This window comes from Gobio gobio (genome assembly GCF_949357685.1).
Source record: "Gobio gobio genome assembly, chromosome: 11".
NCBI lineage: Eukaryota > Metazoa > Chordata > Actinopteri > Cypriniformes > Gobionidae > Gobio > Gobio gobio.
The window spans coordinates 18,126,078-18,140,124 of NC_137104.1; the positions used below are offsets into that span (position 1 = coordinate 18,126,078).

At 37.5% G+C, this 14,047-nt stretch overlaps 1 protein-coding gene across 1 annotated transcript in view; it reads left to right on the forward strand.

The window, feature by feature from the left end:
• Positions 1-8,783, forward strand: part of hpcal4 (hippocalcin like 4) — a 30,514-nt gene extending 21,731 nt beyond the window's left edge. The window contains exons 2-4 of the mRNA XM_079829972.1: positions 5,223-5,398; positions 7,205-7,420; positions 7,510-8,783. Coding sequence (XP_079686098.1) covers positions 5,237-5,398; positions 7,205-7,420; positions 7,510-7,707 — 576 coding nt within the window. The 5' untranslated portion in view covers positions 5,223-5,236 and the 3' untranslated portion in view covers positions 7,708-8,783. The remainder of the gene's footprint in view (positions 1-5,222; positions 5,399-7,204; positions 7,421-7,509) is intronic.
• Positions 8,784-14,047: the final 5,264 nt, after the last annotated feature.

The window sequence follows — 14,047 nt, forward strand, 5'->3', positions numbered from 1 at the left end:
TCATGAAAAGTCTTTCCACATGATTAACTTGCTTTATTTCAGCATTGTGCAATTCTGTTATTCCAATTTAATGTACTTAAGTAGGGTCAACTTAATGTATTAAGGTTGATTCAACTTATTTACTATGGTTAGGCGCAGCTTAATTTAATAGTGTCAGCCCAACTAATTTGCAATGTTTTGGACCAACTCATTTATTTAAGTTAGCCTAACAAAAGTGCTTAATGCTGAAAGAAAGCTATTTAATCACATGTAAATCCTTTCCATGATTTAATTACATTAATTCAAAGAATAGCTTTTGAGTGCATTTACAAAACCTTTTACAAGATTTTATTGGCTTGCCAGAAGGTGGTTTTGTTACATCCACGGCATGCCCAGAGTATTTTTTTTTTAATTAAAACAACTTTATTAGTTATTAGTAGGTCCTCACCCCAAGCACATGCTCTACACTTCACCACAATGGTAACCTCCAAAAACAATAACATAACACAAACTTTTTAAATACCAACATAACAAAACATTAAGCATTAAAAAGTCTCTCAATGTTCTCATCTTGTTAAAAATGCATCAAATTGCACTTTATTTTTATTTTTTGCGTGCAGTGGTTTTTCTGCCAGGCCATCCTTTTGTAGAGGAAAAAAACAACAATATGCACTGGAAAAAGACCATTTCCATTCGAATGGTTTTTTAACATTTAGGCCCGGTTTCACAGACAGGGCTTAGACTAAGCCAGGATTAGGCCTTAGTTCAATTAGGACATTTAAGTAACTTTTATGAACGTGCCCAAGGAAAAAAAATTACTAGTGTGCATCTTGAGGCAAAACAATGCCACTGACATATTTTAAGATTTGTCAGTGCAACAAGATTCTTTCAGTTAAAACAGCTCAAACATGCATTTTAGTCTAGGATTAGTTTAAGCATTGTCTGTGAAACCGGGGGATAATGTATTCCTGTGATGGCAAAGCTGAATTTTCAGCATCATCGTGCCAGTCCTCAGTGTCACATGATCCTTCAGATCCTTTTTTTTTGAGGATTCTTTGAGGAATGTATAGCCAGCTACATAAAGCTACTCTAAGGCATGATTTGCAAATTTCTATAGGATTTATTTGAAATATTGTAATTAATACAGTACTACTTAACTACTTGCCTTGGCCACTTACATTTTTCAGCTTGATATTGTCTAATATTTTGAGGCAGGCAAGCAACACAGTGGACTCTCTTCATCACCGTTGTACAGGTGAATCTGAGAGCGAGATATGCCTCATCATATTTTCTTGACTCTTCACCGCAACGGACACAACAGCCGAGCCACAACAGAGGCTCCAGTAGAGAGCATCACTGATTATAATGGGTTCTATTTTCTTCTGTTGCACTGCTTGCGCCTGTTGTAGACACCAGTATTTGTGAATTTTACATAGATTCATCGTCTGCTTTATGTTTATCTGGCACTGGCAGTCCTTTCACGAACTTGTCCATGCTTAATGCAGAAGCATACATCCCTCATCTATATTTTTACATGGCTCCCTGCAATACTCCATTTTGATTTTTCAATCGTGCCATCTAGTGGTCTGGTATTGCATGACAACAACCGCTACAAATGATAACAGACTGCTCAAGTGAGTACTGTGGGTCATTTTGAGGTAATCAAATATGTCAAATTAATACAATTATTTGGCATAAAAATAAACTGACTGTACACTATCCCTTAGCCTTGTCACGCCCCAACTTTGGGAACCGCTGCCTTATGCAACAAGCTAACTGTGATTGGTTTTTCAGATGTTCGCTTCAAATAATATAGAGCAACAGTGGCCGCCCTCTTTTTCACTGGCCTTGATATATGAAGTGGATTTTTATCTTCAGGGTTCATGGGTAATGTTGTTCTTCATCTGAAAAAATTAGGAAATGCACTGACTCCTGCTGAAAATCCAGCATTGCTGGTCACCAGTATAAGGTATGCTTTGAATGCTGGGACCAGCATGGGATGCTGGTTTGCTGGATCCCAGCATGGAAAGCTGTAGTGCTGTTGGACCAGCTTACACTATCTATGTTTTGCTTGAGAACAGCATTACTATGCTTGTCCACCAGCTAGACCAGCGTAAACCAGCCAGGACCAACATATAATTCATGCTGGTTTATGCTGGATTTTTCAGCAGAGCTGATGGCTTCAAATGAAGCACCATTGATTAATTAATAACCTCAGAGCTCAGTAGTAGGTCTGTCTTGAACGTTTTGTACTATATCAGTAAAAATCTATTTCTCTATGGAGAAAATTAATGGGGACACAATTATTTAAATTAGGCCATGAATCACCATTTTAGTGAACACAATAGTCTTCATTATTAGGGGCCAAGCACTGAAGATGTGTAGACACCTATTGTATCCATTGGTGGTGTTATTATTCTTCTTCTTCCGTTTCTTCTTCCGCTCTTGAGTCTATGGCAGCCCATATTACTGCTTGCGGGAAAGTTATAAAATTTGGCATACAGATAGAGGACCGTCTAAACATTAAAGGGTTAGTTCACCCAAAAATGAAAATTCTGTCATTAATTACTTACCCTCATGTCGTTCGACACCCGTCAGACCTCCGTTCATCTTCGGAACAGAAATGAAGATATTTTAGTTGAAATCTGATGGCTCTGAAAGGCCTCCATTGGCACAATGGCACGTTACACTCTCAAGACCCTTAAAAGGTACTTAAGACGTCGTTACAAAGTCCATCTCACTACAGTGGTTCTAAAATAACTTTATGAATCGGCGACAATAGTTTTTGTGCGCAAAAAAAACCCTAAAAAACGACTTATATAGTGATGACGATTTCAAAACACGGCCTCATGAAGCTTCGAAGCGTTATGAATCAGTGAGCCGAATGATGATTCGGATCGCGTGTCAAACCACCAAACTGCTGAAATTTGGCGATTCAAACCGCTGATTGATTTGGCGATTCAAACCGTGCCATTGAGCCAATGGAGGCCTTTCAGAGCCATCAGATTTCAACTAAAATATCTTCATTTCTGTTCCGAAGATGAACGGAGGTCTGACGGGTGTCGAACGACATGAGGGTAAGTAATTAATGACAGAATTTTCATTTTTGGGTGAACTAACCCTTTAACCACAGCTACTTTGGAGTCTCTAACTCAATTGCTATCGTGCCACCAACTATCCAAGTTTTACCTTATGTTTTAGCTAATAACCTTTGAACCATAAGGGCAAGAAACATAATTCCTGATTCCTTGGCTTGTGACAATTCACGCGCCTAAATTAATGTGAGGCTATATCTCCGCAACGCTTTAGCGTATTCTGACCATAGACCGTAAAAAAAAATATGGACGACAAGACTTCATTCTCTTCCGCTGAATAAAAGTGAAGCCGCCGGAGGTCAGAATATGGGGCTGACATCTTGCGCAGATTTGGGCCCGAGTCTGGGCAGTAGAGAGCAGGAAGTAGAGCCGCAATATCAAAAGCTGGCCCACACTCTCGCAGATGCAGAACAGTTCATTATGTTGGTGTGAAATAAATAGTTATGGAAATGTAGAAATTAAAGCTCCAATATCCTCCCAAAAAACTGTCAATCATGACGTCACACCCCCCGTTTTTATAGCATCAAATAACTAACTAAAACCAAAATTTGAAATGAAATCAGCGTGATAAAAACTGCCTAAAATGACAGAAACCAACTTTGGGGGAAAATTATATGAAGTGTAATTTGATTGTTTAGTTTGTCTCGTGTGGGTTATGACCTATACTGGGACCAACCGCCTGGGGGCAATCAAGAGGTTTTGGCTTCAGTTTTTAACACGAGTGCGGCAGGCTTGATTCTAAACAATCTTGGGCTGAATCGGAAATCGCTCCCTATACCCTTAAATAGGGCACTATTTGAGGGGACAGCCATTTGTAGTGGTGTCCGAAACCATAGTGGACGTTATTGAGTGCACTCATTCTATCCCACATTGCACTGCAATAACGAGTGTACAGCCGATGTACACACAGCGCCTGTCCGAATTCGCTCACTTGTTTTCATTCACTAATTCAAGTGACCTGTATTAGTGGACTCAAGTAGGATAGTGATTGAGGGTTTAGGGGGCGATCTCGGATTCAGCCTTGGTTTGTGTTATGACAATCATGACCTGAGTTTACCTGCACAGTTTCGGCGCAGTGTCATCTAGTGGTCAGGAGATATGAAAAATTGCTCTTTTTGCTTATAACTTCTGAACAGTTGGGCCAAAAATCACAAAATCTCTAGGTAGATTAGGTAGAGCATGCCTAGTCGAACGATACCCAATTTTTCCAAATATCGGGCATTTTGGGCGTCAACCCTTTCGAATTTTGACGTAAAATGCTATATTTTACAAATGCATTGTCGAATCGTTACGAAACTCTGTATGCGTCTTTGGCACCATGACCTGACGGTACTCTAAACGTTTCGGGGGACTGCCAAAAGTTATAATGTAATTGCCAAAAACTTTTGATTAAATTAGCCTATTGTAATGATTTTCTTGCTGAGAACATCGATACCGATTTTGCCATAGTCGGCCAAACTTCCTGTCCGCCATTTTGATTTTCTTTAAAAACCTTTTTTCAAACTCCTCCAAGACCGTTGGTCCGATTTTCTCTAAAAATGAATCGTATCATCTTCAGACCATATCGGCAAAAAAATATGGATTTTGTGTTGATAGACAAAACCGTTTTTTGTTTACCACATCAACAAATTTGATAATGCTTTGGCATATTGACACCAAACTTTGCATGTATCGTCACCTTACTCTGACCACACCACATCAATTCGGTCACAGTGCCACCTATTGGTCGAAAGTTAATATTACTAGTGATCGAATTTACGATTTTCAGCCATTATGTCTAAAATCATATTAAAATGTCTTTAATATGTTGGTCTGACATTCACAGCCATCTTGGCATTCTGAACACAAATGCCTCAACCTTTGTATTAAGCCACCATGCCTTCTTTTTGCAGCTATATTTGATAATTGTTTGCCTTAATGATAAAATCTTGCTCTGTACTCTTTATGATGTATGATACTTGAGGCAGACGTAAAAAAAAAAAAGGATGGAGACAGTGGTTGCCATTTGATGCTGCAGTTGCATTACATTGCTCCTTCACATTAGCCTTGTCAAGAGTGTTGTCCACAATACATTTCTGTTTTTGATTGCTGCTGCCAATCTATAAAGCATGAATGTATTTTATGGTTCTTTTCCCACCTTGTCCACAGAGAGGTGTAAAAAGATGGGGAAACACAACAGCAAGCTTGCTCCTGAGGTGCTAGATGACTTGACCAAGAGTACAGAGTTCAATGAAGCTGAGCTGAAGCAGTGGTATAAGGGATTTCTGAAGGACTGTCCAACTGGCATCCTTAATCTGGAAGAGTTCCAGCAACTCTATGTCAAGGTGAAGGTTGTCTATACACCCAAAGGGATGCTTTACACAGAAGATGTACTTACTTTATTCATATGACTCTAAGGTGCATACATGAAATTACAAGCATAATGAAAGATTTTATAAAAAATTAAATAAAATACTTTTTTTAAAGGGATATATCACCCAAATATGAATATTTGTGGGGATTTTTTTGTGTATCATATTTATTACATATGGCTTATACACCGATCAGGCATAACATTATGAGACCCATGAAGGTGTGCTGTGTTATCTGGCACCAAGAAGTTTATCAGCATGCTTTAAGTCCTGTAAGTTGCGAGGTGGGGCCTCCACAGATCGGATTTGTTTGTTCAGAACATCCCACAGATGCTCGATTGGATTGAGATCTGGGGAATTTGGAGGCCAAGTCAACACCTCAAACTCGTTGTTGAGCTCCTCAAACCATTCCTGAACCATTTTTGCTTTGAGGCAGGGCGCATTATCCTGCTGAAAGACACCACAGCCACCAGCCACCGTTTCCATTAAAGGGTGTACATGGTCTGCAACAATGCTTAGGTAGGTGGTACGTGTCAAAGTAACATCCACATGGATGGAAGGACCCAAGTTTTCCCAGCAGAACATTGCCCAAATCATCACAATGCCTCCACCGGCTTGCCTTCTTCCCAAAGTGCATCCTGGTTCCATGTGTTCCCCAGGTAAGCGACACACCCGGCCACCCACGTGATGTAAAAGAAAACGTGATTCATCAGACCAGCTCTGTGGTCCAGTTCTGATGCTCACGTGCCCACTGTTGGCACGTTTGGCGATGGATAGGGATAAGCACGGGCATCCTGACTGGTCTGCGGCTATGCAGCCCCATATACGCAACAAACTGCTATTCTGACACCTTTCTGTCAGAACCAGCATTAACTTCTTGAGCAATTTGAGCTACAGTAGCTCATCTGTTTGATTGGACCACACAGGCCAGCCTTGCTAGCCTGGGGAGCACATGCATCAAACTCGCCCAAATCCTTACACTTGCCCATTTTTCCTGATTCTAACACATCAACTTTGAGGGCAAAATGTTCACTTGCTGCCTAATATATCCCACCCACTGACAGGTGCAGTGATGAAGAGATAATCAGTTTTATTCACTTCACCTCATAATGTCATAATGTTATGCATGATCGGTGTATATAGTATGATACAAGTACATGCAGCTCATAAGAGGAGAAAAAAAAAAACACTCACTTTTATTAAGATGCCCAAACTGGCCAAAAAGTACAATTACATTCTGATCATCTGTAATGTAAATCGTATAGATGAGATCTTCATAACAGTCTAGCAGACTAATTACAAAAATTGCATATAAATATCAGTCTCTCTATATCTCACAATAATATGTATTAGTAAGATTACATTTAAATGTTTAACTTTATGATCAAAGCTCTGTAGTGTTATGTTGCTTCAGTCCAGTAAGTGTTCATCTTGAAATATTACTGACAATATTAAGTTATGTTTACATATGTTTACTTTAGAACAATCATTAAAGATTTCACAGCAAAAAGAGATGTGAACCACAGCCTGAAGTTGGACGTTTTTAGAATTATATGGAAAGGCCGTAGCTTTAGTTGCTAAAAAAAGTATAAACTATCAGATGACAGAAGGCATGCAGTAGATTGTGTACAACAGGTTTTTCAGCAAAGTTTTGATCGTGTGGATCAAATTCAATACAGTCGGCTTTGGGTGTATGATGAAAGAATGATCATTTAAGTCTATGTAGTTAAGCTTTTAAAAAGTGTACTAAAAAGTCCATATCTGTTTTCTGTCTTTCAGTTCTTCCCTTATGGCGATGCTTCAAAATTCGCTCAGCATGCCTTTCGGACATTTGACAAAAACGGCGACGGTACCATTGACTTCAGGGAGTTCATATGCGCACTGTCCATCACTTCCAGGGGAAGTTTCGAGCAGAAACTCAACTGGGCCTTCAACATGTACGACCTGGATGGAGATGGCAAGATCACACGCATGGAGATGCTGGAGATCATTGAGGTGAGGGATTCAGAGAAGGCATTGGTTCACATACTGTTTGCTTTAGAAGTGTGTTCACCCCGTCGATTCGGGATGTCTCTAATGTCCAGGCAATCTACAAGATGGTTGGAACGGTGATCATGATGCGCATGAACGAGGACGGGCTGACCCCACAGCAGCGTGTGGACAAAATCTTCAGCAAGATGGACAAGGACCACAACGATGAGATCACGCTTGAAGAGTTCAAAGAGGCGGCCAAGAGCGACCCCTCCATTGTTCTTTTACTGCAATGTGACATGCAGAAGTAAGGAAGGAGAGGAGGGAGATGAGTGAAGGGGGCTGGGGGGTGTAGGGAGGGGAGGAGAACCATGTACAGACTTCTAGAGAGATGTAGGTAATAGATGATGAGAGAAAATGTACATACAGTTGAACACAAGTTAGACTGCATGGTAATCTTGGGAGTGCAAAGGCAATGATTATGGCCATATAGAATGATTAGTGAAAGTAATGCAAGAGAGAGAATTTTCACTCCTGTATCACTTGTTACACATTCTGTCTTCTTTCCAGCCCTTAGAGAGAGTCGGAAAGTTTGAAAGATTGAAAGATTGAATCATTAATACAAGACATTTCTTTCCTCAGAAAAAGCCAAAAGTTTAAACAATTTAATTTAATAATTATAAATAAACAATAATTCATTTTTAATGCATTTCAATCCAAGATAAAATGGCAAAGGATGAAAATATACATTAGGGATGCACGATATGTCGGTAGCTAGCAATCTGCTAACAATAGTTTTTTATGTATTTGTTGATATTGTAAGTATAATCGCCCAGTATTTGGATATTTAATTCTGCATGCTCATTTACCCAAATTTTTACATTTAGATTATCTTTGCTGTCATCCAATACTCACTCAAAAGTTATTCTTTAAAAAAACACTAATAATTTAGTTAATGCTATCTGTAACACTTTATTTTACGTGTTACATGAACTTACCACAGTAATAACAGTAAATGATGCATAATTACATGCAACTAACCCTCAGACCAAACTCTAAACCTACCCTAAACCTATAGTATGTATATGTTTTTTATTAATATTACTCAGTACTTAAATATATAATTACACCAATGACACCTTAAAATAGTGTAACCATGAAATCTTTAGCAAATCTCAAAATTAAATATCCATTATACATTATAATGTGATGCCCAAATTCACCTGTAGCATTTTAAACATTCATTTTAATGTTTTATTTGTAATTTATTTAGACAAAATAGAATTAAATGTATATGTTGTTCATTTATCTATAGTGTTGAGATCATAAGAAAGCAAAAAAGAAAAATAATGCATGGCTATTTCCATTTTTATCAGTTATTGGCCATAAAAAAAAAAGAAAATTGCTTATGAGCCAAATATTTACACCGTGCATCCCTATTAAATATTATATAATCTTTGGAATTTATTTATTTTTTCTACATTGATAATGTCAGAGCAGCAACATGCCTGATTGCAGGCTTTGCCTGAGGAAGAGCATTAGAGAGGGGAAATATAGAAAGCGCAGAGTTCTGGGCAGGACTGAATCCTTTGACATTTGCGGGTGCCTTTATATACAGCGCTATACCCCACTCGAGTAACATATTGCCATAATCTGACGATACCATCACAAAGCATAGCCAAGCATCTTCTGATCGTGTTATTGGCCTGAGATAAAACCAAAAAGCCATGGCTGAGTAAAAGGGAGATATTTAGTGACGGAAAATGAGGAGTAGCGTTTATTAGATAGGGAACTGACAATATATGTACATGAAGACATTTTGTACATAATGCCTATACACATGCTTAATATGTACATGTAAATGTTTCTCTACTTTAGAACTGCTTTCATATTCTGACACAGCTGCAATGATTTGTGTGCTTACACAAAAACTTTACTGTACTTATGTATGTGGGTCTGTCTGTGGAAGAGAGGAAACTAATGTGTGCAGTTTCTTCTTTGCAATCTGGTGTGATTGTGTGAAAGCCGCAGTGTGTGAGTGTGAGTTCACGCAAGAGAACACAAATGCCTCAACCTTTGTATTAATTCTTTCTTATGATCTTCACGCCAGTGCTAGGAGTATTACGCCGTCGTGTTTGTCGTCACCTGGTATGGCTGGTGAGCTGTTTTTGTCATGAGAGCTTCAGTTTAGTTCAGTCTTCATTCGTTCATCTCCTATTTCACAAGCTTAGCAAGTGTCAGCCAAAAGGATTTTAATTGTATGAATATTGTCAATGTTGGATTACCTTTCTTTACTCTTGTAATATAAGTGGACACAAATGTAAACCAGACGCAGAATGTGTAGTACCTGTCAATGTTACTATTGCGCTATACTTAATAACATGAGAATACTGTGGCACTACATAGTGAGTAGAGGCAATACAGCTTTAGTTTTAGACTGCCTCCCTGTGGTGAAAGATGTTAATCAACTTGCCTGGTTAACTTCAGCAAAAGACTATTGCTGAAAGCGATCCGCATACTACTCTTTATTATTTTGCCATAGAAAGATATGGTAAGAGTAGTATGCTAGTATGTGGTTCCGAATTCAGCATATGATTTCAATCAGAGAGGGGTGAGGGGGTCCAACTCAGTTCCCCATGTGATATAGGTCCAGGGAAAACGGGGGCCACCCATTTAAATCTGTGAATTTTAGCAAGAATCCCTTTCAAAACCATAATATACTTCTAGATCACAACGAGGATGTCTTACTGGAACATTGTTCTACACAATAGCAATGATTATTCATGTTTAGATAATCATTTTAGCTTTATCTAAGTGGCTTATTTTTCAATAGTGAACGTAGTTTAGCAATACTCAAAGACTTTAATCCTGTGGTTCATTTTGCAGCATATCTTGTGATGTTACATTTTCATTAACAACAGCAGTTTAAGCCATTTCTTTACTCACATTTAGTCAAAACTGCTTTTACACTACTTACAATCTTGTGAAATCCACGTGGGATGTATTTCTTATCACATTCTCACACCTCTCTCGCTGTTTTACGACAGAGTGAAATCTCTTTCTTGTTTTGTTACGAAGTAGGTTTCTTGTGCTAAATGTACTACCCCTTGTGAAAAACAAGTGTTAAGTGAAAAGTTTTACTTTAAAGTACATTTTAAATCAATATGTACACTTATTTAAGAAGTATACTTATTTTGATATGTTTACTGACATAATAAAGCACATGTAAAGTAGGCCTACTTGATTATACAGTAAAAGCTAATATATTCTAAATGTACTAAATTGCAACTTCATTTCAAATGTGTAATTACAAATATTTTTGTGAATAAATGCTTGTCAGTACTTTGGGCTGTACACTTTAAACACATTTCAAAGACAAAAGAATTATGAAATTACATATAAAGATGCACCAAGTTGGGTCAAAATCACTCTAGTTCAGCTGAATGCATTTAATATCAATTCGAACTATAATACATTTTCATTTAATTGCAATTAACATGCAATTAAGTGTCCAAAAACATTACATTCACTTTGCATTTAAGCATATTCTTTTAAAGTATATTGTTTCCGTAATAAAGTATTCTAAGGTGTACTTCTTTTTCACAAGGGACAGTCATATTTAATCGGAGGACTTTAAAGGAACACTCCACTTTTTTTGAAAATAGGCTCATTTTCCAACTCCCTTAGATTTAAACAGTTGACTTTTACCATTTTCGGATCCATTCAGCCGATCTCCGGGTCTGGTGGTAGCACTTTTAGCATAGCTTAGCATAGATCATTGAAACTGATTAGACCGTTAGCATCTCGCTCAAAAAATGACCAAAGAGTTTCGACTTTTCTGAAGTTACATCGTGTACTTAGAATGACAAAATCGAAACTTGTCATTTTCCGTCGGTCTAAGTACACGATGTAACTACAGAAGAGTCAAGATTTAAATAGGAAAAAATATCGAAACTCTTTGGTCATTTTTTTCAGCGAGATGCTAACAGTCTAATCAGATTCAATGATCTATACTAAGCTATGCTAAAAGTGCTACCGCCAGACCCGAAGTTCGGCTGAAAGGATTTGAAAACGGTAAAACTCAACTGTTTAACTCTAGGGGAGTTGGAAAATGAGCATATTTTCAAAAAAAGTGGAGTGTTCCTTTAAGACATTGAATTTTATCTACCACAGTTCAGATCTGTACCAGCGTGGCTCAATGTATAGTCTGATGTCTTGACCATCTGACTATCTAATGATCACTGTGATTAGATTACATAAACACAGTTATAGTCATGGGTAATGATTATGGGAAGTGCAAAATGGGCCTGGTGGATTTTGTGCAATGTGCTGATTCACCACTTGAATTGACTCTTTACATGCCTATGTTAAAGTCCAATAAGAGATTTGTTTGTGCCAAAGACTTTATAAAACATAAAATTGGAGATAACCCAATTAATTTCTTTAATTGTTTATAATACAGCGTAAAAATGTAATGTAAGTTGGTCACATGTATAACCATCCAGTGCAGATTCTGATTATGTCTTCAAAAAATACTGAAAAGGGATTAATTGTGTCCAGTCGTGCAATACAATGCGCTTTCTGTACGGTATGTGTTGCTGTGCATTTTTAAATGTCTGGTTTCTGTTCACTTTTTCAATATCGTAAAGCTCCTTGAACAAAGACGTGTAATTATTTTTGTTACATAGAGAATTAAATATGTGGATGTCTACTGAATCGTCTCCGGCTGTGTGTTGTTTGTCATCCTTACTGATTAGATGCTGTTAGACAAACTCATAAATTTCTCTCTCTCTCTCTCTCTCTCTCTCTCTCTCTCTCTCTCTCTCTCTCTCTCTCTCTCTCTCATTCTCATTCTCATGCACACAAACAGTTCACTTTTTTTTAGCAGACCTGTGCAGTATGAGTCACTCTAGGGAGGTGATGTCATGATAAAAGCTGTTGTCATGGCAGCAGGGCTGTAGCAAATCTGAAGTGTGATGGGAGAATTGTATAAATGTGGACCTTGCATCAGGGACACACATTTTCACTTGCAATTTCCCAACAAAGTGATTCACTTTAAGGCAGCTCTGAGCTTTGTGCCATCAGTTTCTTCCTGCAGTGCCACATCTCACTCATTACAACCCTGCTGAAAATTGGCTTCAACCAACCTAAACTGGTCTGCGGTTTTGTCTGGTTTGTTTGTGTGCGACTACATAACCGTACGAATGAAGGTACATGTTATTATTTTTAGAATTATATAGTATAGTATTATATAGTATAATAGAATTATACTGGTAGTGGTGAGACATTATTTGTCATTCAGTGTGTCTGTGAAAAGACACAAAATAGTGAGATCTGAATATAACAGGCTAAAAGTTAAACATAAAATGTTTTATCTGTATCTATTTTGAACAACATTACTCACAACAGTCAGTCTTTTTGATGACGTCGTCTTCCCTCAGGTATATTGCATATTCATTGCCTGTGGCAAAAAATAAATAAATAATTCCCTGCATGTGGCGTCAGGCTGTTGAGCTCATGAATATTAATCCGGCTGTCTGCGTTCACCCACAGTGATTTGCTGAAATCAAAACGACAGGTATGCATTAGCCAATGGCATTACAACTTGCACTTTAGCTTCACCCCCCCGACAAAGCAACCGGCTGGCAAATCTTTCAGTTTTCAATTATTATTATTTCCCTTGGTTTGTCTCAAAATAAACTTTTTTAAATGCAATTATTATTCATCATGTGTCTCCCATTATAATGGTTGTAGATGAAAATATATACCAGCGATATCTGCCCTTTTATAAGAGATGCTGATCTCATTTTATGCCTGTCAGCAGTGCTGGGTAATTTAGTATCTGATTACATGTTACTTAATTAGATTCCCAAAAATAAGTACTTGTAATTAGATATATTGCGTTTTAAAATCCTACAGTTACTTTTTTTATTGATGATATGATTACATATTTTTCATACAACAATAAATCATTCATAATTTATTGATTCCCCCTAATTCATGGTTTACATTTTCCTTTCTAAAAAGAAAAAAGCATATCGCTTATATACATTCAGAAAGTCTAGTGAAATTGCCCACACAGACCAGCCATTAGTCAGGTGGCTTTAATTACATGGAAAACTGAGAGGCCACAAAACATTTGACCACTGGATTTACACAAATCATTTCACTTTCAAGAAGCGCTTTTCGACTCCTGATGAACGCATTAATTATTATTTGAATGATAACTCAGTAAGTCATTTAAACATGTATTACTGTCTATGGAAACCTTTTGTCTTTCAATAACTAATTTATTATAATTTTTATCTGTCAGTCGGATGCAGATGGTATTAGGACATTTATACAAAAATGTATTAAGACACCTTCAACATTTTCTCACATTATCAGTTTATTCGCTATAGTTTAGAAAATGGTCATCAAAATTATGACAAGAACTCAAAGTTAAACTGTGTCAGAACAAATTCATCGGAGATCGTTGATAGAAAGGTATGGAATGGATTACAATCAACCAATCAGCTGTTAAATTTAAGTCACAGTTAGATCAAACCAATTTAGTTCAACTAATTACCAAGCAAAGCTTCATTTTGTTTAGTCTGTGGTGTAAAAGGTCGCATTAGCAATTAAAGAAAAAAACACTTTAGCAGAACATGG